General features: G+C 44.3%; 1 protein-coding gene across 1 annotated transcript; it reads right to left on the minus strand.

Moving 5' to 3' along the window:
* Positions 1–10,283: 10,283 nt before the first annotated feature.
* Positions 10,284–23,441, minus strand: LOC311138769 (uncharacterized protein; the record flags this gene model as incomplete). Its single annotated transcript, XM_084173587.1, has 4 exons — positions 10,284–10,370; positions 16,527–16,624; positions 23,050–23,170; positions 23,271–23,441. 4 exons carry the CDS (start codon positions 23,439–23,441, stop codon positions 10,284–10,286), a joined length of 477 nt encoding a protein of 158 aa, XP_084029713.1.
* Between the last annotated feature and the right edge of the window lie 986 nt (positions 23,442–24,427).

Below are 24,427 nucleotides of genomic sequence, written 5' to 3' on the forward strand. Positions count from 1 at the left end.
GTATTTTAAAATTTTTGAAAATACAAAAAAGTATTTTGTATTTTATTTTGGTATCTTGTATTTGTAACAAGATATATATTTTTCCCATCTCTGCCCCCCCCTCCTTAACCCTCACCCATCCCCTAGTGAAGTATCAACCCTGCACTAGTCAAGCGTCACCCCTCCATCTCAACCCTCACCCCTGCATTGGTCAGGTATCACCCCTCTGCCTCACCTCTCTCATCCTTGAATCAGTCAGTTCTCACCCTTGCACACCACATTATTTCTTTTAAAATCACAATGAGCATGTTTATTGGTCAAAATACATGTCAATTCAAAGAGCCAGCTAGCAATGATCATTTATCATCATGATGATTAAATTAGTTTCAAAGATACTAGCAACAATAGCTTAGGGAAATTATATGTTTACATACCCAAACTAGAGGACTTCACTTGCTAGCTAGATATGTTATTTTATTAACAGGCTAGCTAGCACACAAACTATACTGAACAAAAATATATAAACACAACATGCAACAATTGAGTTACAGTTCATAATAAGGAAATCAGTCAATTGAAATAAATTCATTACGCCCTAATCTATGGATTTTACATGACGACACTGATGACCCCACAGGTGAAGAAGCCGGATGTGGAGGTCCTGGGCTGGCGTGGTTACACGTGGTCTGCAGTTGTGAGACCGATTGGACGTACTGCCAAATTCTCTAAAATGACTTTTGAGGCGGCTTATGGTTGAGAAATTAACACTAAATTCTCTGGCAACAGCTCAGGTGGACATTCCTACAGTCAGCATACCAATTGCATGCTCTCTCAAAACTTGAGACATCTGTGGCATTCCGTTGTGTGACAAAACTGTAGATTTTAGAGTGGCCTTTTATTGTCCCCAGCACAATGTGCACCTGTGTAATGATCATACTGTTTAATCAGCTTCTTGATATGCCACACCTGTCAGATGGATGGATTATCTTGACAAATAATAAAATGCTCACTAACAGGGATGTGACTCGACGTCACCGGTCTACTAACCACCGGCCCTGGCAATCATCATTACGCACACCTGCTCCCCATCATTACGCACACCTGGACCTCATCATCACGTTGATTACTCTCCCTTTATTTAGCCCTCAGTAGCCTCAGTGTTCAGGCAGTATAGGTTTTTGTCACGTTCAGTACACTTCTCCTGTTTTTGTTTATCATGAAATGTACCTTCTGCATCTACTTCCTGACTCCAAGTATATATGTTACAGAATACTGCCTCTCCATATGGAAGCAGCAGAAGAAAATGACATCTCCCAGACGGTCGGCAAACAGGGACACCTACCCCACCAACACCACAATCAGCTGGCACAACTGGGTACGGCAATGGATGAGGTCCACCACGTCCTCTACCGTCTCGACACCCCCAGAGAGGATTCACCTCCAAATAGCGGAGGGCCTCCCACCACGAGTCGTCCCAGCAAGCCAGCCCCACAGCCTACCCAGCATTCCGCCCAGGTCAGCGATGCCTGACTGTCCCTCCCGGACAAGTATGACGGGACTCCATCCAAATGATGTGGGTTCCTACTCCAGTGCTCCCTCTATTTCGCCCATCAGACGGGAGCCCCCACCACCGAGAGGTCCAAGGTTGCCACGGTCATTTCCCTGCGGACCAGGCAGGCGTTTGAGTGGGCTACAGCCGTCTGGGAGAGAGAAGAGAAGGAGCTGGTTTCCTACGAGAGGTTCATGTCTCTGTTCAGGTCGGTCTTCGATCATCCACCGGAGGGCAGAGAGGGAGGTGAGCGACTATTCCAACTCTGGCAGGGTGCCCAGACTGCTGTGGAGTACGCCCTCACCTTCCAGACCATGGCAGCCTCCAGCGGATGTAATGAGCCGGCTCTCCGCACCCTATTCCGAAGTGGACTGCGCGAGGAGGTCCAGACTGAGTTGGCTTGCCAGGACGACAACCTTTCCTTGGACGCGCTCATCGCAATGGCCATCTGTCTGGACAACCTTCTTCTGGAGCGCCGGTCCCCCCCTCGCCTCTCGACCTCCTCCTTTGGCCATCCTGAGACAGCCTGAACCCATGGAGGTAGGGCCACACACCTTTCCACGGCAGAGCAACGGCGTCGGAGACAGCTGGGGCTCTGTTCCTATTGTGGCCAGGAGGGGCACCAGCTTCAACGGTGTCCAGTGCGTCCCAACCTGGGATCCACAGTGACAGAGGGGCAGCCCCATGATCATCCGTCTCCCGGGGTAGGCGTGAGTATTCCATCATCAACACTTTCCGCCAAACCATTCCTGGTTGCCATTTCACTGGCTGGCTGTCCCTCATGTATTGTCTCTACAGTTCTAGTGGACTCCGGTGCCGGGGGTAATTCTATCGACCAGGCCCTTGCCTCCTCCCTGAACATCACCTCATACCCGCTCTCCTCTCCTTTCCCAGTCTAAGCCTTGGATAGTCGACCATTGAGATTCGGCATAATCACGCACATCACAGCACCACTCACCCTCACCGTGGGACCCACGCACGAAGAAAGCCTTCCCTTCCTCATCATCTCCACACCCGTTCACAAAGTAAATCTTGGCCTCCCGTGGCTCCAATGTCATGACCTCACCATCTCCTGGTCGAGGATGAAAATCACTGCCTGGGCACCCGGATGCCGGAAGACCCGCTTTTCCTTAGCCTGTGGTTCCACGTTGGTTGACGGTCCTGTGGTTGTCTTCCAGCCCGACATCACAGAGGTTTCCCAGGTTCTCCGGGAGGTTTTCTCCAAGACCCGCACCACCTGTCTCCCTCCTCATCACCCCTGGCCTGTGCCATCAACCTGCTTGCGGGCTCTGTGCCGCCGCTCAGCCGCGTCTACCCTCTGTCGGTGGCTGAAACCGTGGCCATGGAAGAGTACGTCCAGGAGGCACTCCAACAGGGTTTCATCCGCACATCCACCTCCCCTGTGTCGGCAGGCTTCTTCTTTGTGGCCAAGAAGGATGGAGGTCTACGTCTGTGCATCGACTACAGAGGCCTCAATTCCATCACCACCAAGTACCGCTACCCTCTCCCATTGGTGCCGGCCGCCATCAAACCGCTCCGCGGTCTGTTTTTTAAAAACCAATCTGGACCTGCTGAGTGCCTAGAATCTGCTCTACATTTGAAAGGGGGATGAATGGAAAACGGCCTTCAGCATGATGTCTGGGGACTACGAGTACTTGGTGATGCCTTATGGTGTTCCAGGCATTCATGAACGAGGTGTTCCGGGACATGCTTGGAAGACAGGTGGTCGTTTATTGACGACATCCTGGTCTACTCGCCCACCTTGGAGGATCACATCGCCCACGTCTGGGTAGTCCTGGGATGCATCCTGGAGAGCCACCTATATATCAAAGCGGAAAAGTGCCAGTTCCATCAAGTCGCTGTCTCCTTCTTGGGATACCGGATCAACCCGCAGGGAGTGGTGATGGATGAGAGGAAGGTTGAGGCAGTCAGGTCATGGCCAGTCCTAACCACCGTAAAGGGACTACAATGGTTTTTGGGGTTTGTCAACTTCTACCACTGATTCATTAAAAACTTCAGCTCCATCGCCTCTCCTCTCACTTCTCTCCTCAAGGGCAGTCCCCGTAATTGAGGTAGAGTTAAAGTGTAGGTAGAGTTAAAGTGACTATGCATAGATAATAAACAGAGCATAGCAGCAGCGTAAAAGTCTGGGTACAATGCAAATGGTCAGGGTAGCCATTTGAATAGTTGTTCAGGAGTCTTATTGCTTGGGGGTAGAAACTGTTAAGAAGCTTTTTGGACCTAGACTTGGCACTCCGGTACCGCTTGCCGTGCGGTAGCAGAGAGAACAGTCTATGACTAGGGTGGCTGGAGTCTTTGACCATTTTTAGGGCCTTCCTCTGACACCACCTGGTATAGAGGTCCTGGATGGCAGGAAGCTTGGCCCCAGTGATTTACTGGGCCGTACGCATTACCCTCTGTAGTGCTTTGCGGCCGGAGGCCAAGCAGTTTCCATCGCAGGCAGAGATGCAACCAGTCAGGATGCTCTCGATGGTGCCGCTGTATAACTTTTTGAGGATCTGAGGACCAATGCCAAATCTTTTCAGTCTCCTGAGGGGGAATAGGCTTTGTCATGCCCTCTTCACAACTGTCTTGGTGTGTTTGGACCATGATAGTTTGTTGGTGATGTGGACACCAACGAACTTGAAGCTCTCAACCTGCTCCACTACAGCCCCGTCGTTGAGAATGGGGGCGTGCACGGTCCTCTTATTTTTCCTGTAGTCCACAATCATCTCCTTTGTTTTGATCATGTTGAGGGAGTGGTTGTATCTGGCTGTAATAAGCATGATGATCAGATAGGATCATATGTTGAATTTCTATTTTCTTGATTAAAGAAAATAGAGTAGATAATTATACGAAATCGATTCAGGGAGAATGTTTTGTGCCTGTTTGAATAGAAAGTGTACTCTTTTGCTTTAGTGTTATCCATTGTTGAAGACATTTATTTTCATTGTTAGGGTGGCCAGTTGAGTATCTGGTCAATATAATGCATAATCTGTGGTAACACATGATAACTGAAATTTGTTAGTCACACGCGATATCGTAATTGGCCCAAGGGGGAATGCATAATTCGTGGGGGATGACATGTTAATTGTTGCCTTATTTGTAAAAGGGTAAATCCCTTTGAATTCAATGATCTTTTGACAGTATTCCTTCTGATTTAAACAAAACGTTCCATACATGTTTGCCCATGGATGAAGTGGTCAGGAGATAATGGTGCTAAAAATTGACCCATTTTGCACACCCCACCATACCATGAGACATCCATATCGTTATCACAGGAAAACATAAATGGTTGAGTTTGATATAATTAAAAGCTTACAAACAGTGTTGTCAAACTATTTATATTGTTTCTTGAAATTATTTTAAATCTTTAAAGCTGCAATATATAACGTTTTGCGGGACCTGACCAAATTCACATAGAATTGTGTGTAATAGATCTGCCATTCTCATTGAAAGCAAGTCTAAGAAGTGGTAGATCTGTTCTATGTGACTATTTCTATGCTTCCCATTCTCAAGTTTCATTTTTGCGTCTTTTACTTTCGGTTTTGTACATCAGCTGAAAGTACAATATATTTGGTTTAGATGGTACAATGATTGTGTCCTCCTCCCAGAGTGCGAAGAGCCTTGGCGTGACCCTGGACAACACCCTGTCGTTCTCCGCTAACATCAAGGCGGTGACCCGATCCTGTAGGTTCATGCTCTACAACATTCGGAGAGTACGACCCTGCCTTACACAGGAAGCGTCACAGGTCCTAATCCAGGCACTTGTCATCTCCCGTCTGGATTACTGCAACTCGCTGTTGGCTGGGCTCCCTGCCTGTGCCATTAAACCCCTACAACTCATCCAGAATGCCGCAGCCCGTCTGGTGTTCAACCTTCCCAAGTTCTCTCATGTCACCCCGCTCCTCCGCACACTCCACTGGCTTCCAGTTGAAGCTCGCATCTGCTACAAGACCATGGTGCTTGCCTACGGAGCTGTGAGGGGAACGGCACCTCCGTACCTTCAGGCTCTGATCAGTCCCTACACCGAAACGAGGGCATTGCGTTAATCCACCTCTGGCCTGCTGGCCCCCCTACCTCTGCGGAAGCACAGTTCCCGCTCAGCCCAGTCAAAACTGTTCGCTGCTCTGGCACCCCAATGGTGGAACAAGCTCCCTCACGACGCCAGGACAGCGGAGTCACTCACCACCTTCCGGAGACACTTGAAACCTCACCTCTTTAAGGAATACCTGGGATAGGATAAAGTAATCCTTCTACCCCCCCTTACCCCACCCCAAAGAAAAAAAAAAATTAATTGTAAAGTGGTTATCCCACTGGCTATAAGGTGAATGCACCAATTTGTAAGTCGCTCTGGATAAGAGCGTCTGCTAAATGACGTAAATGTAAATGTAAATGTAAAATTATATACAGTGAGGGAAATAAGTATTTGACCCCCTCTCAATCAGAAAGATTTCTGGTTCCCAGGTGTCTTTTATACAGGTAACGAGCTGAGATTAGGAGCACACTCTTAAAGGGAGTCCTCCTAATTTCAGCTTGTTACCTGTATAAAAGACACCTGTCCACAGAAGCAATCAATCAATCAGATTCCAAACTCTCCACCATGGCCAAAGAGCTCTCCAAGGATGTCAGGGACAAGATTGTAGACCTACACAAGGCTAGAATGGGCTGCAAGACCATCGCCAAGCAGCTTGGTGAGAAGGTGACAACAGTTGGTGCGATTATTCGCAAATGGAAGAAACACAAAATAACTGTCAATCTCCCTCGGCCTGGGGCTCCAAGCAAGATCTCACCTCGTGGAGTTGCAATGATCATGAGAACGGTGAGGAATCAGCCCAGAACTACACGGGAGGATCTTGTCAATGATCTCAAGGCAGCTGGGACCATAGTCACCAAGAAAACAATTGGTAACACACTACGCCGTGAAGGACTGAAATCCTGCAGCGCCCGCAAGGTCCCCCTGCTCAAGAAAGCACATATACAGGGCCGTCTGAAGTTTGCCAATGAACATCTGAATGATTCAGAGGAGAACTGGGTGAAAGTGTTGTGGTCAGATGAGATCAGAATCGAGCTCTTTGGCATCAACTCAACTCGCCGTGTTTGGAGGTGGAGGAATGCTGCCTATGACCCCAAGAACACCATCCCCACCGTTAAACATGGAGGTGGAAACATTATGCTTTGGGGGTGTTTTCTGCTAAGGGGACAGGACAACTTTACCGCATCAAAGGGACGATGGACGGGGCCATGCACCGTCAAATCTTGTGTGAGAACCTCCTTCCCTCAGCCAGGGCATTGAAAATGGGTTGTGGATGGGTATTCCAGCATGACAATGACCCAAGGCAACAAAGGAGTGGCTCAAGAAGAAGCACATTAAGATCCTGGAGTGGCCTAGCCAGTCTCCAGACCTTAATCCCATAGAAAATCTGTGGAGGGAGCTGAAGGTTTGAGTTGCCAAACGTCAGCCTCAAAACCTTAATGACTTGGAGAAGATCTGCAAAGAGGAGTGGGACAAAATCCCTCCTGAGATGTGTGCAAACCTGGTGGCCAACTACAAGTACCGTCTGACCTCTGTGATTGCCAACAAGGGTTTTGCCACCAAGTACTAAGTCATGTTTTGCAGAGGGGTCAAATACTTATTTCCCTCATTAAAATGCAAATCAACAAATTTTACATTCGTTTTTCTGAATTTTTTTGTTGTTATTCTGTCTCTCACTGTTCAAATAAACCTACCATTAAAAGTATAGACTGATCATGTCTTTGTCAGTGGGCAAACGTACAAAATCAGCAGGGGATCAAATACTTTTTTCCTTCACTGTACACTATATTTGATTGTTTTGTCACAAACTGAAATGCGGCAAACTGTTAGATTTTTAGCAACCAGGACATGGCGGAGCAATTTCTGTATAGTGCATCTTTGTAGCTTAGACCCTATTTCACATCATCTGAGGTTTTTGTATTATGCCAGCCATTGGTTGGGACACACCATTCTCCTTAATAAAATAAAATAAAATAAAATTGTATTGGTCACATGCGCCGAATACAACAGGTGCAGACATTACAGTGAAATGCTTACTTACAGCCCTTAACCAACAGTGCATTTATTTTAACAAAAAAGTAAAAATAAAACAACAACAAAAAAAGTGTTGAGAAAAAAAGAGCAGAAGTAAAATAAAATAACAGTAGGGAGGCTATATACAGGGGGGTACCGGTGCAGAGTCAATGTGCGGGGGCACCGGCTAGTTGAGATAGTTGAAGTAATATGTACATGTGGGTAGAGTTAAAGTGACTATGCATAAATAATTAACAGAGTAGCAGCAGCGTAAAAAGGATGGGGTGGGGGGGCAGTGCAAATAGTCCGGGTAGCCATGATTAGCTGTTCAGGAGTCTTATGGCTTGGGGGTAAAAGCTGTTGAGAAGTCTTTTGGACCTAGACTTGGCACTCCGGTACCGCTTGCCGTGCGGTAGCAGGGAGAACAGTCTATGACTAGGGTGGCTGGAGTCTTTGACAATTTTGAGGGCCTTCCTCTGACACCGCCTGGTATAGAGGTCCTGGATGGCAGGAAGCTTGGCCCCAGTGATGTACTGGGCCGTACGCACTACCCTCTCTAGTGCCTTGCGGTCGGAGGCCAAGCAGTTGCTATACCAGGCGGTGATGCAACCAGTCAGGATGCTCTCGATGGTGCAGCTGTATAATTTTTTGAGGATCTGAGGACCCATGCCAAATCTTTTCAGTCTCCTGAGGGGGAATAGGCTTTGTCGTGCCCTCTTCACGACTGTCTTGGTGTGTTTGGACCATGATAGTTCATTGGTGATGTGGACACCAAGGAACTTGAAGCTCTCAACCTGTTCCACTACAGCCCCGTCGATGAGAATGGGGGCGTGCTCAGTCCTCTTTTTTTTTCTGTAGTCCACAATCATCTCCTTTGTCTTGGTCACGTTGAGGGAGAGGTTGTTGTCCTGGCACCACACGGCCAGGTCTCTGACCTCCTCCCTATAGGCTGTCTCATCGTTGTCGGTGATCAGGCCTACCACTGTTGTGTCGTCTGCAAACTTAATGATGGTGTTGGAGTCGTGCCTGGCCATGCAGTCATGGGTGAACAGAGAGTACAGGAGGGGACTGAGCACGCACCCCTGAGGGGCCCCCGTGTTGAGGATCAGTGTGGCAGATGTGTTGTTACCTACCCTTACCACCTGGGGGCGGCCCATCAGGAAGTCCAGGATCCAGTTGCAGAGGGAGGTGTTTAGTCCCAGGATCCTTAGCTTAGTGATGAGCTTAGAGGGCACTATGGTGTTGAATGCTGAGCTGTAGTCAATGAATAGCATTCTCACGTAGGTGTTCCTCTTGTCCAGGTGGGAAAGGGCAGTGTGGAGTGCAATAGAGATTGCATCATCTGTGGATCTGTTGGGGCGGTATGCAAATTGGAGTGGGTCTAGGGTTTCTGGGATAATGCTGTTGATGTGAGCCATGACCAGCCTTTCAAAGCACTTCATGGCTACAGACGTCAGTGCTACGGGTCGGTAGTCATTTAGGCAGGTTATCTTAGAGTCCTTGGGCACGGGGACTATGGCTCTGAGGGGTGACAAGTCCCCTTCTGTCTGTGCCGGGTGGAGATTATAACAGTACATGGACATTAAGGCCAGATTATTCTCCAAGATGTTCAAACGCTCCTAGATGACCAGCAGGGTCAAATAGTAATCACAGTGGTTGTAGAGGTTACAACAGGTCAGTACATCAGGAGTAAATGTCCCTTTTAGAGGCATTTAGAGGTTGAAATAGCAGGTGCGGTAGAGAGAGAGAGTTGAAAACAGCAGGTTTCCATAGCCGCAGGCAGAAGAGTGGAAACTGGAGTAGCAGCACGACCAGGTGGACTGGGGACAGCAAAGAGTCATCAGGCCAGGTAGTCCTGAGGCATGGTCCTAGGGCTCAGGTCCTCCGGGATGGGAGGGACAGAGGGAGAGAGAGAATTAGAGGGAGCATACTTAAATTCACACAGGACACCGGATAAGACAGGAGAATAACACCAGATATAACAGACTGACCCTAGCCCCCCGGCACATAGACTATTGCAGCATAGATACTGGAGGCTGAGATAGGGGGGGTCGGGAGACACTGTAGCCCCGTCCGACGATACCACCAGACAGGGCCAACCAGGCATGATATAACCCCACCCACTTTGCCAAAGCACAGCCCCCACACCACCAGAGGGATATCAACAGACCACCAACCTACTACCCTTTGTCATTACTTACATTGTAGGCCATAGAAGACAAAAGTGACTCCAAACTCGATTCTTTGTCATTTATTTTACGTTTATCATGACCTGACATTCAGTGATATGTATTTGCTTGCTAATATAATAAAGATAATAATAATAATAATAATAATAATAATAATAATAATAATAATAATAATAATAATAATAATAATAATAAAGTTCCTCATTATAGGCCTATGTCATTTACAAACATGGACAAAGGATACACTGTGGTTGATTTTCGTTGATAAATGAAGACGACTATTTCTATATAGAAAATTATTGTTATTTTTGAACATTAAAAATATCAACCATATAGTAGCCAAAACATTATACTGATATATGAAATTACAATACACTAACAGTATTTAACTGTCAAATTATTCAGATCAGTGATGTGGTACTGCTAACCATTGCCTGGCTTGCATCGGAAACATAGGCCTACATAAGAACATGATTTCAACCAGAAAAATTGCAATGTATTCACTGAGGCCCGTTTCTCAGGCAGTGTATTGAGGAAGCAGGTGGTTCTGTTGAAACCCTGTACCCATACCGGCTCCCTCAGGGCCCATTGGGTAGTTCACAGTCTGTACAGAAAACAACACAGGACATCACAGGACATGTATGACCTTGACTATGGTTATGTACCAAATTGCACCCTATCCCCTATATAGTGCATTTCTTTAGACCAGAGCCTGCACCCTATCCCCTATACTGCACTGGTCAGAAATAGTGCAGTATTTGGAATAGGAAGCCATTTGGGATTCATCAAATGATAGACATGCTACACAGCAAATTGGCCAGTGTTGATTTTTCAGTGTAACATTTCTAGTGTTGATTCAGGAGTTAAATTCACTCGGTAAGAGTGATTAACATTCAGTGGTGTAAAATAACCCCCAGTGTTGGAGTTAATAACCAGAGTTATTGTTTTAGACTGTGGAGAGTAAAATAGTCCCATCAAAACCACGCCCATCATTATCATATTTCCCAGCATACTCTACTGACGGTAGATTTTTTTAGGATTAATTTTCATATCTGTATTTTTGCATGTACATTGATTGATTGATTAATCTTATGCTACACAAAGATAAATAATGTACAATTATCGGAACTAATCCAATCAGGTTTTTTTTTTACCATTACTGAAATGGTTGTTTAAATTATTTAGGTCCATCATGTATGAGATTCCTGGGAGTGTGTAAACTTACATATTGTATTACCATATCATTTTTGTATGTTCTGAATAGTTGTGTACTTGAAAATGTGTTAATTGACCAATTCGGCACATTTGGGCAGACTTGATACAAAATAGTCAAGTATTGCAATGCTTCACTGGATCAATCTGAAACTTTGCACACACACTGCTGCCATCTATTGGCCAAAATCTAAATTCCACCTAAATGCAATATTATATTGTGGCCTTTCTCTTGCATTTCAAAGATGATAAAAAAAAGAAAACGCATGTTTTTTTGTTTGTATTATCTTTTACCACATCGAATGTGTTATAGTCTCCTACATTAATGTCACATTTCCACAAACTTCAAAGTGTTTCCTTTCAAATGGTATCAAGAATAAGCATATCCTTGCTTCAGGTCCTGGGCTACAGGCAGTTAGATTTGGGTATGTCATTTTAGGCAAAAATTTAAAAAAAGTGTCCGATCCTTAAGAGGTTAACAGACGTCCCCCCCCCCCCACCCCACACACACACTATTTCCATCAGAACTCCGTGGTGCTGCAGTAAATCGTTGGCTTTAGTAGCCTACAATCAGTTGGAAACCAGGTTCACATCATGCTTCCATTTTTTGCCTTCAAGTTTACTATTTTTCAAAAACTGTGAATCTATGGCATTATTTAGGATGCTTAAGACAGAAGCTTATACTATATTAAATAAACAAATTATTTGAACAACAATGTGCAGAAAGTGTGGTTTCACATAAAAAAAACATTAAAACAGTGTGCCTTTACCGGAATTCGACCTCATACCCTCATGTCCCTGAAAGTTCTATAGTTCCCTACTCTACCTGCTAAGCGACCAGTCAGGTGAAACTACAAGTACAAAATCTGAACTATATTTGTCCAGCAATGTCCAGCAATGCTCCCACTAATTTCTTTCAGCAATGACAACTTTCATGTCTGCTGAGCGCAAACTTCTGACAGTTCTGTGCAACTTCCGGCGCGCGTTTACTGTGAACACTGAGGCTGTACCTGCTTTAAGTTACAGTTTTAACAGTGGTCATGTAGGCTTGTGACTATTTGATCATAATGTAGGCCTAGCAGAGTGGCCTAACTATGGATAAAATGCATCCCATAACATTTTACCATGGAAATAGCTGTTCTATCATTCAGCCTACAGTAGCAGCCAATGTGTGGTGTTCATTGTTAGCCTACATTCCATAAGACTTTTGAAAAAAAACATTCAGGACATTAACCTGTGTTTCCACTTGTCCTTCAGACAAGGAGGTGACTGAAAATGTTGTTGTGTTGTTTGATGCAAGAAACCACTTTACAAAATAAAATGCATTATTAATCCCATACCATTATTACAGAGAATCCGACAAAATATTCCACCCTCTGCCTATTGGCTCCTTAGCTTATTCAAGCCTGTCTCAAAATACAACACTGCCCCTTTAAGACTCGCTTTTCAAAGATGGCTAGAAATGAAAGTTTTGTGCTCTTCTAGGAAGCAATCACTCCCCTATTGCTAACTACAAATTACCTATAACTGGGCTAATAACTCACTAACTAGCACAGGATATGAACAAATGTGCACACGTGGCTACATGTAGCTCTCGCTTTGATGTCAAAACAGATGCAGCTACAGTCCAGTTCAAAGTGAATGGCACAGATCCATATATGGCAATGGTCTATTTGCATATAGCCCTATTGCAGCTTTGGTTGGTTATTGCACACCGGTCTGTGTAGAGTATGGGCCTGAGTTGTGCCTGTCAATAGAGTACCACAGTAGGAGTCATAATACCCATAAAACCTAGCGGTCAAACAGTGAAATGGTTCCAATCGTATTTCCACCATAAATTTTTCCCATAGGTGATTTTAGAAACACTTAAAATAAGGACTGTGTTTCGTGTAGGCTTAGCCTGGCATGACGTTTTGATAACTGTGTAAATCTCTCAAGGACAAGGTGACTTTTATCAATATATTAACCTGTATTTACCCCCCAAAAAATCTAATGCTAATTAGCTGCTAATGTGGCTATCATAAAGAACTACAAATGCCATCATGATCTGGACGAGACTTCCGAATCGAGGCAAAGGTAAGAATCTCTTGATTAACTATCTAATGATAGCTAAATGTAGTAATTACTAAATTGGCAACATTTATTTAAATGGACAATTCTGTGAACTGTCTTGTGCAAGTTTTAAATTGACACAATACCTGTTAGCAAAGGTGTCAGCTAGAGATGATGTGCAGGAGCTTGCAGGGATTTGTAGTTTTGCATGATGTCTACTTTCACGGTCATTAGCATTTTCGAAACTGAGAGTAAATAGAGCTGAATATATTGATAAAAGTCACCTTGTCCGAGAGAGATTTACATTAACATTTATGCCAGGGTAAGCCTACACGAAACACAGCCCTTATTTTAAGTGTTTCTAAAATCCCCTATGTGAAATATTAATGGTGGAAAAATGATTGGAACCATTTCCCTGTTTGACCGATAGGTTTTATAGGTATTATGACACCTTCACTGTGGGGTTCTATGCAATAGAATCCTTCTCTGATGCGTTCTGCCTACAACAAAATATCTTACATAGTTAGTTTTGCATACTAAGTCTTGCATAGTTTGTTTTGTTTCGGTATGTTGCATTGAAAGTGGCTAATATTGCGTTGATTCGATCACAATTCCCACAGTAAAGGGAAACATTGACAGTGTTAACTAACAGAGAACATTTTAGAAAGTTAAATCTCGTGCTTCTTCTTCTTCTTCTTCTTTAAGTTTCTATTGATGGATCGCAACCAACTGACAGGTGTATACACCGCCACCTACTGTACTGGAGTGTGAGGCCGGTCACGACCTATCTATACCACTATATTCTCTTAACTAACCCCGAATTTCTAATAAAATAAAATAATTCCCTACAAACCTCACTACTCCCATCACCCCCACCCAAAATAACACCCACTCACCATTCCCGTCCAACCTCTCTGACCCTATCAAACAACCTCTCCCTTTCTACGTCATACATTTCACAAAATAATAATAGTAATGTATAACCGTTTCCTCTACCATACAGCCATTACACACTCCAGTACCATGTTTCCCTATCAATTTCAAAGAGGAATTCAATCCTGTATGCCGTAATCTCACCCTACACAACATAACTTCCTCCCTTCTGTTCCCATTATATGACACTATCTCCCGTACAGATTTCCTTGTACTATAAAAATGTCTAACATCTAACACATTTTTCCGAATCAATGTTTTAAGTTCCCTTCTACCCAACTGCACCTGTATATCCACAATATTATTTTTCACTGCTTTATTTTCTATTATATCTACTATATAATTTCCATAAACTCCTGTATGAGCCAGAATCCAACAGAACTTAATTTTTATACCATTTCTTTGTAAGCCCAACGACAACATCATTATTTCTAACCATAAATCCTCACGTTCTGACTTTCCAGATCTTAAGCTACACAAAACTGATAAAGACTCCGAACATATTACTATTCTTCTTGATTGCACCTCCTCTATCCATTGCAATCCAACAATTATCGCAACCATTTCTGTTGAATATACAGATAAATAATTTGTTAGTGTATTGCATAGATTAACATCGAACTCAGGAATAAATACACCTGCTCTTGTCTTCCCATTCATGGGATCCTTTGAACCATCTGTATACACTGCAAGACAAGAATAAAACGGATTACTAATATATTGATCCATTATTGTTCCTACATTATCTTCACACCACTGTTTATTTTCTTCGATCAGGCTAAGATCAACATGTCGTCTTGTATAAAACCGTGGTGGCACATTTCCTATTGCCACAGATGACCCTATAACAAGGTCCCTGAGTCCATACTCATCAACCTTTTTCCCAATCTCTGGGCCAAAACCCCTCTTTTGATATCGTTCATGTTCCCAGCAGTCTTCCAGTACTGTCGGTGTAGGATGATCTACCGTACAACCCTTCAGTCTTGCCGAGTATGCCAGGGCTAGCTTAACTCGTCTAAGTGATAGTGGCATTTCCTCAGTATCTAATTGTAAAGCCTCAATCTCGTGCTTCTCTGTGCGGGGCTGATATTTGTTCTGTGCGGCAGTTCCGGGGGAGCTGCGCGCACGCGCACAGCTTAGAGAGAACATTGGTGTCCAGTAGAGGTCGGTGTTTGAAAGCAACTTGGACTCGAAGAAAGCACTGGAACCACGGCAAAATCAGTTGGATCTCGCATTTTGCGTCACACGGTTTGAAAAAGCATGTGATCAAACGACGCTTCGGACGTCATTGATGACGTACTTCTGATAAACTGATACAGGCATCGGCACACTGCTTCGAAGTAAACTCCTTTTCGATGTCTACGCATGCCCCAGAGCTCCGGTACAAAAACGTAATATCACTAATTTGAATGATAGCATTCCCCTACTCACTTGGTAAAAGACAATTCAACAACCATGTCTCTGTCACTAACAAATACATTTTACTAAAAAAGAAAAAGCACGCTAGGAAATATGCAAATTAGGCTTAACACCATACAGTGTTAAAACAACACCCACTAATAATTGACTGTAACACTACAGGTGTTAATTTCTTACACTGAGAATGTGTAACAGCGTCAGCAATAAGGAAAGTGAGTCCAGTTTACTGTAAATCAAGTGTTATCTTTTACACTGTAGGTGTTGTGTATTACTCTACGGTAGAGCTATGCAAACACCACAATCAAGTTCTTTTGAACACTTTAAGAGTTAAATGGGGAACACTGCAACATAGTTAAATATTTCAAAAATGTTATTTTAACACCAGTACAGTGGGACTCATGTTTTCTGAAAATAGTGTACATTTTACACTTTCAGATTTAAATTGGGAACACTGCAACAGAGCTAATCTTTAACACTTTCAAACGTGTTATTTCAAATGTGTTGATATAATTTCAGTAGTGTTTCCCTCATATTTGCTTTGTTAAAGTCCTCAGCTACAATAAATGTGGCCTCAGGATGTGTAGTTTCCAGTTTGCACAAAGTCCAGTGTAGTTCCTTGAGGGCCGTCGTGGTATCGGCTTGAGGGGGAATATACATGGTTCAGTGGGACTCATATGTTGACTGAAAATAGTGTACATTTTACACTTTCAGAGTCTCAGACTTTCAGAGTTAAATGTACACCATTGATTGTAATGTGTACAATAAAGAGTTGTTAACAACAAAAAGCTCAAGTACACATGTTACAGTATCTACAATTTAAACTGATTACTGGGTTTAGCCTACAGGGTGAGTCAAAATTGCAGTGCATAATATTTAATCATTGCAGAATCTCTTTGTTGGCGTCCCAAATGGCACCCTATTCACTACATGGGCCCTGGTCAAAAGTAGTGCACTATATCAGGAATAGGGTGCCACTTGGGACACACACAGTGACCAATTTCAAATGAATGTAGCAGTGGAAGTTTAAAATGACTCCAGAAACTCAGTTACTAGGACACTGGTGAGACCTTATTTTTATATATTTTATATTGAGCAACCTATTTCATATGGCAACCCTGCAATTCAACCGGAAAATATGTCATACCTCGTAGTTGTTCTGTGGAGGGAAAGGGGCGTTGCTTGGAGTCAATATGCTGCCATACCTGCCATCAGGTACCAGTATTTGATTCCCAATGATGGACACTTGCTAAAAGACAGACATATTTATTTGAAGTCCATTTCAAGTCTTTGCTTGAACGAAAATACAGTGTATTCATGTAAACATAATAATAACAGTTATTTTCATTCAGCTTGATTGTTCTCCTCCTGCTATTTGAGGTGCCGTGGCTGCTCAGTGCTCTTACAGTTGTCAGAACATAGTTGACTTAGTTTTATATTTCTTTTTTACATTATAGTAAGACATATGTAGATATGTTTCAATTACTTATTATGTATTTCACAAGTGAGATTTTGTTCCGAAAGTCTCAAAACTTGAAGTAACCAATCACAAACGTCTGTTGGAGACCTAGATAGCAGTGAACAGGGTGCTTCTTACCCTGTATAAAAGCGATACTGTCCCGCTCACTGTCCATGTTCGCTTCCTCATTGAAGAGCTCTATGCGACTGGTTCTCGATTTTCTCCACTCAAACAAAGTGGTCAGAGAGCATTTTGTATTATTCTGTATGTAAATCCTAGACACTCCATTTAGTACGGTATGTATTAATTTGTGGATGTCCATCATCCATTTCGTATGATATGTTACGAATTACAATGCGCATGATATGTTACGAATTTACAAAAAGTATGATATGTTACCAATTCCAATTTGTTGTGGCAAACGTTAGCTAGGTAGCTAGGTGGCTAACGCTAACGTTAGCTATCACTATGGGTTAGGGTTAGGTGTTAAGGTTAGGGTTAAGGTTAGGAGTTAGGTTAAAGGGTTAGGGGAAGGGTTAGCTGAAATGGTTAATGTTAGGGATCGGGTTAGGGGAAGGGTTAGCTAACATGCTAAGTAGTTGCCAAGTAGCTAAAAAGTAATAAGTAGTTACAAAGTTGCTAATTAGCTAAAATTGTCCATGATGAGATTTGAACACACAACCTTTTGGGACATTTGTGTTATAGGCCCACTTATCCACCCCAACCAACCAACCAACCACCTTCCTTTCGTTTTTGCCTTTTATCTTATGTAACCATACCAAAAGTAACATATCATACTAATTTGAGTGTCCTGGATTTATAATTACTATGTTACGTCTAGTCTATGAGACCAGTCTGACTCAACAGTTCACAGGTGACCTGCAAGGTCATCACTGCTGAACGTGGGACTTCGGACACCCTCGTGAGGCTAAGTAGTACCTTATTTTCTGTAGAAATGCAAAATAATTTACCTCTGCTAGCTAGCTTCACCGCTAGCTATTGGGACTCGGTTAGCCCACGACGCGTGGCTGATGAAAATGCAAATATAGTTTATATGCGGATTTTAGAATATTCGCATGAAAATCTGTCGCCAATTGGATGGAAACCTAGCTATTGAGGCACAAACTTTAGAAACTCTCCAGCCCAGCAGAAGCTACCATCCCCGGTTTCACACCTCTTGTGCTGGCTACTGTGTTGCTAGGGGGTTGCCAAGGGCCCTTCCAGAACAGTCTCCCCTGGCTAGAGTCATGTCACAGGCTTTACCTGGTGGGGATCTCAAACCTGTCTGCGCTTTAGTTGGACATAGGGGTGCAGAGAGACAACAGGTCAGAAGAACTCTGCACCACCTCAGCACAACTCACCATTGGACCCTTCCGACAAGGACAATCCTCCACTCTGGACTTCCCAAACATGTGCGTCACTGACCATACAATCACTATCAATAACTAGTCTCCTCTTCTTGTTTGCTGTGTGTGCCTGTCTGTTAGGTGTGGCAATATAGTGTAAGTTGTATCCCTGTCTCCTGCTGGTCATCATCAGTCCTCTGGCCGGGACTCTGGGACAGTTGCACCTATAATCGAAACCGGCACCTCTATTGGAGACCACCACATGGTGGCGCTCTTTTTCACAAGCTAACTTGGCTAACTCGCTGCAAAGTGAACTATCTTTGCAATTCTACCTGCAAAATGGTAGTATTGCTTGTGTAGAAAGAAACGTCTTTCAAACTCTCGGTCACCTCAGGCTAGCTACTTACTGTAGCTACCTAGCTAGCTAGTGGAACTCGAGTAACCCACGGCGCTAGGCTTAGGCTAACTGACCACGCAATTCTACCTGCAACACGGTAGCTTTGCTAGCTCTCCCCCTCACCTAGTTAACCTGCGTTCAGTCGCAGGCACTAACTAGACCGCCGTCCCAGTCACACGGCTCTGCGGTCGCGGGAGTAAGCTAACCTAAGGGGTTAACACTATCCTAGCACAACCCCTCTAGCTAAGCACTGAGCTAGCTACAGCACACCTTCAGGTAGCTGCTAGCTAGCTAACGCGTCTCAGCCTTGTGGCTATAGCGTTCTCTACTGTGCTAACCACTATTAGCCATCAGCCGCTGAGCTTCTTTCTTCACCATGGCTACCACTACCCCTACCCAAGATGAGCTTAACACTCAAATCCCAACGTTCTTGTGGTTCTAAGATTGGGACGAGACGTGAACAGCAGGATCATGGCTGCTGCGCAACGAATTAATCTGTTCTATTGGCCAATGTGCAATCATTGGAAAACAAAATGGATGATCTACGATCAAGAATATCCTACCAACGGGATATTAAAAACTGTAATATCTTATGTTTCACCGAGTTGTGGCTGAATGACGACACGGATAATATAGAGCTGGCGGGATTTTCCATGCATCGGCAGGACAGAGAAGCTACGTCTGGTAAGACAAGGGCGGGGGTGTGTGTCTATTTGTCAATAACAGCTGGAGCGGGATGTCTAATATTAAAGAAGTCTCAAGGTATTGCTCGCCTGAGGTAGAGTACCTTATGATAAGCTGTAGACCACACTATCTACCAAGAGAGTTCTCATCTATATTATTCGTAGCTGTCTATTTACCACCACAAACTGATGCTGGCACTAAGACAGCACTCAACGAGCTGTATAAGGCCATAAGCAAACAAGAAAATGCTCATCCAGGAGCGTTGCTCCTAGTGGCCGGGGACTTTAATGCAGGCAAACTTAAATCTGTTTTACCTAATTTCTACCAGCATGTCACATGTGCAACCAGAGGAAAAAAAAGTCTAGACCACCTTTACTCCACACACAGAGACGCATACAAAGCTCTCCCTCGCCCTCCATTTGGCAACTCTGACCATAATTCTATCCTCCTGATTCCTGCTTACAAGCAAAAACTAAAGCAGGAAGTACCAGTGACTCGCTCAATACGGAAGTGGTCAGATGACGCGGATGCTACGCTATAGGACAGTTTTGCTAGCACAGACTGGAATATGTTCCGGGATTCATCCAATGGCATTGAGGAGTATACCAACTCAGTCATCGACTTCATCAATAAGTGCATCGATGAAGTCATCCCCACAGTGACCGTACGTACATATCCCAACCAGAAGCCATGGATTACAGGCAACATCCGCATCGAGCTAAAGGCTAGAGCTGCCACTTTTAAGGAGTGGGACACTAATCCGGACGCTTATAAGAAATCCCGCTACGCCCTCAGACGAACCATCAAACAGGCAAAGCGTCAATACAGGATTAAGATTGAATCCTACTACACCGGCTCTGACGCTCGTCGGATGTGGCAGGGCTTGAAAACTATTACCCAGTGACGCGAGCCTACCAGACGAGCCAAATGCCTTTTTATGCTCACTTCGAGGCAAGCAACACTGGAGCATGCATGAGAGCACCAGCTGTTTCCGGACGACTGTGTGATAATGCTCTCAGTAGCCGATGTGAGCAAGACCTTTAAACAGGTCAACATTCACAAAGTCGTGGGTCCAGACGGATTACCAGGAACTAGCATGCGCGGACCAACTGACAAGAGTCTTCACTCACATTTTCAGTCTGTAATACCTACATGTTTCAAGCAGACCACCATAATCCCTTTGCCCAAGGAAGCGAAGGTAACCTGCCTAAATGATTACCGCCACGTAGCACTCACGTTGGTAGCCATGAACTGCTTTGAAAGGCTGGCCATGGCTCACATCAACAGCATCATCACGGATACACTAGACCCACTCCAATTCGCATATCGCCCCAACAGATCCACAGATGACGCAATCTCAATCGCACTCCACACTGCCCTTTCCCACCTGGACAAAAGGAACACCTATGTGAGAATGCTGTTCATTGACTACAGCTCAGCGTTCGACACCATAGTGCCCACAAAGCTTATCACTAAGCTAAGGACCCTGGGACTAAACACCTCCCTCTGCAACTGGATCCTGGACTTCCTGACGGGCCGCCCCCAGGTGGTAAGGGTAGGCAACAACACTGGGGCCCCTCAGGGGTGCGTGTTTAGTCCCCTCCTGTACTCCCTGTTCATCTTCGACTGTGTGGCCAAACACGACTCTAACACCATCATTAAGTTTGCTGACGACACAACAGTGGTAGGCCTAATCATCGACAACGATGAGACAGCCTATAGGGAGGAGGTCAGAGACCTGGCAGTTTGGTGCCTGGACAACAACCTCTCCCTCAATGTGAGCAAAACAAAGGAGCTGATCGTGGACTACAGGAAAAGGCGGGCCGAACAGGCCCCCATTAACATCGACGGGGCTGTAGTGGAGCAGGTCGAGAGTTTCAAGTTCCTTGGTGTCCACATCACCAACAAACTATTATGGTCCAAACACACCAAGACAGTCGTAAAGAGGACACGACAACACCTTTTCCCCTTCAGGAGACTGAAAAGGTTTGGCATGGGTCCCCAGATCCTCAAAAAGTTATACAGCTGCACCATCGAGAGCATCCTGAGCAGTTGCATCACCGTCTGGTATGGCAACTGCTCGGCATCTGACCGTAAGGCGCTACAGAGGGTAGTGCATACGGCCCAGTACATCACTGGGGCCAAGCTTCCTGCCATCCAGGACCTATATACAGTGAGGGAAAAAAGTATTTGATCCCCTGCTGATTTTGTATGTTTGCCCACTGACAAAGAAATGATCAGTCTATAATTTTAATTGTAGGTTTATTTGAACAGTGACAGAACAACAAAAAAATCCTGAAAAACGCATGTCAAAAATCTTATAAATTGATTTGCATTTTAATGAGGGAAATAAGTATTTGACCCCCTCTCAATCAGAAAGATTTCTGGCTCCCAGGTGTCTTTTATACAGGTAACGAGCTGAGATTAGGAGCACACTCTTAAAGGGAGTGCTCCTAATCTCAGTTTGTTACCTGTATAAAAGACACCTGTCCACAGAAGCAATCAATCAATCAGATTCCAAACTCTCCACCATGGCCAAGACCAAAGAGCTCTCCAAGGATGTCAGGGACAAGATTGTAGACGTACACAAGGCTGGAATGGGCTACAAGACCATCGCCAAAGCAGCTTGGTGAGAAGGTGACAACAGTTGGTGCGATTATTCAGCCCAGAACTACACGGGAGGATCTTGTCAATGATCTCAAGGCAGCTGGGACCATAGTCACCAAGAAAACAATTGGTAACACACTACGCCGTGAAGGACTGAAATCCTGCAGCGCCCGCAAGGTCCCCCTGCTCAAGAAAATATACAGGCCCGTCTGAAGTTTGCCAATGAACATCTGAATGATTCAGAGGAGAACTGGGTGAAAGTGTTGTCAGATGAGACCAAAATTGAGCTCTTTGGCATCAACTCAACTTGCCGTGTTTGGAGGAGGAGGAATGCTGCCTATGACCCCAAGAACACTATCCCCACCGTCAAACATGGAGGTGGAAACATTATGCTTTGGGGGTGTTTTTCTGCTAAGGGGATTGGACAACTTCACCGCATTAAAGGGACGATGGACGGGGCCATGTACCGTCAAATCTTGGGTGAGAACCTCCTTCCCTCAGCCAGGGCATTGAAAATGGGTCGTGGATGGGTATTCCAGCATGACAATGACTCAAAACACACGGCCAAGGCAACAAAGGAGTGGCTCAAGAAGAAGCACATTAAGGTCCTGGAGTGGCCTAGCCAGTCTCCAGACCTTAATCCCATAGAAAATCTGTGGAGGGAGCTGAAGGTTCGAGTTGCCAAACGTCAGCCTCGAAACCTTAATGACTTGGAAAAGATCTGCAAAGAGGAGTGGGACAAAATCCCTCCTGAGATGTGTGCAAACCTGGTGGCCAACTACAAGAAACGTCTGACCTCTGTGATTGCCATCAAGGGTTTTGCTACCAAGTACTAAGTCATGTTTTGCAGAGGGGTCAAATACTTATTTTCCCTAATTAAAATGCAAATCAATTTATAACATTTTTGACATGCGTTTTTCTGGATTTTAGTGTTGTTATTCTGTCTCTCATTGTTCAAATAAACCTACCATTAAAATTATAGACTGATCATGTCTTTGTCAGTGGGCAAACGTACAAAATCAGCAGGGGATCAAATACTTTTTTCCCTCACTGTATATATTTGACATATTGACACACATATTTGAAATAAGTGACATGCTTTAACTATGAGGACGTTTTGTTTTGCATCCAGGCAGACAGGAAATGTAAGATAGGTTTGTTAGACAGAACAGCTCACTCCCAATGATAGATCCCCAGACAAATATTCCACTGACTACTCCAATATTGTCCAACCACGCTGCTGTAGCCATTACAATTCCTGTCAAAAGCATCATCAAACCAATCATGATCGGTACGGTCTGTGAGAGAAAAACAAAGTACAAAGCAGGAAATTCATTTTTTCTCTTCTTCCAATACGTTGTTTTAATTTGAAAATAATTTAAAAACAGAAATTCTTACCCCGAGAGCTTTTGGATGCCCGGCCCGGAAACCTCCCAGCACTGAGGAGACCGTCTGTCCCAGACAGTGAGGGGTGGAAGCGACCCCTGCGACCCCCATCCCATTCCCATAGGGGTTTACATGGGTGTTGACCACCACCCCGTTAGTGGTGGTTGTTACAGAGCTGGACATCTTCACAGAGGAGGGAAGGATGTTTGTAGTACAGTAAGAGGTGATCTGACTGATTGTTGTGCGTCAAACTTTATACTTTACATGGGACTTCCTGGTAATCATTTACCTGTTTCTGTCATGGATAACAAGTGTGTCAGCCACTCATTAGAATTTGAACTCTCTCCATTGAATATAGGCTGTGTGTGTGTCATAATGACATGCGGCACTTTGGGGTGGACACTCACCTGTCTCGATCAATGAGAGAAGACTAGAAATAGATGGCGGCGTACACTGTTGGATTACTTCATGGAGCAAAACATTTTTCTTTTAATAACGGAGCATTTTCTAGATTCAAACGGACCCCCAGCATCTGGACACAGACATTTTGAGACTCGTGTTTCCACGAATCGAGGACGAACACAGCATCGCTAAGGCTGGTCGAAAATTCTCTATGCTACACCTAACAGTACCTATCCTCTAACTCCCAGTATTGGATACCTAAATTCTTTGGTTAAATCACATTATATGTTGTAACAATGTGTAGTTACAGTTCTCTGCATTTTACTACACCTGAGACACACTGAACTGTACTACACTGTTTATAGTGTATTTGTTTGTATGTTACTTTTACCATATAACGTTCTTGTTGAATACCCAGTTCTTCTTTTGAGTTAGCATCAAATCTTGTATACTCCTATGTATTTTAGATTTTGACAAATCAACATTATTTGGATATATCTGAATGTCTAACATCTGTTTCATGCCACAGAGCCCTGTACAGCTTATATAAATATATTCTGTGAATCCATAAAGGCAGACACATTTTGATGATTGATCGAAAATATCCATATTTGATTGTCCTTTATCCGGCTTCGGTACACTGGCAATGGTGTTTAGCATGGTGGGCTGTGGAAGCAGAGTGCTTGTGGCAAATGGTCTTGTCCAGTCTGCAGTGTACGGCCACCTGGATAAGACTGCCGGAAGTGGTGTAGGGCTTGTAGACCTTA

The sequence above is a fragment of the Coregonus lavaretus genome (genome assembly GCF_964263955.1).
Source record: "Coregonus lavaretus genome assembly, chromosome: 2".
Taxonomy (NCBI): domain Eukaryota; kingdom Metazoa; phylum Chordata; class Actinopteri; order Salmoniformes; family Salmonidae; genus Coregonus; species Coregonus lavaretus.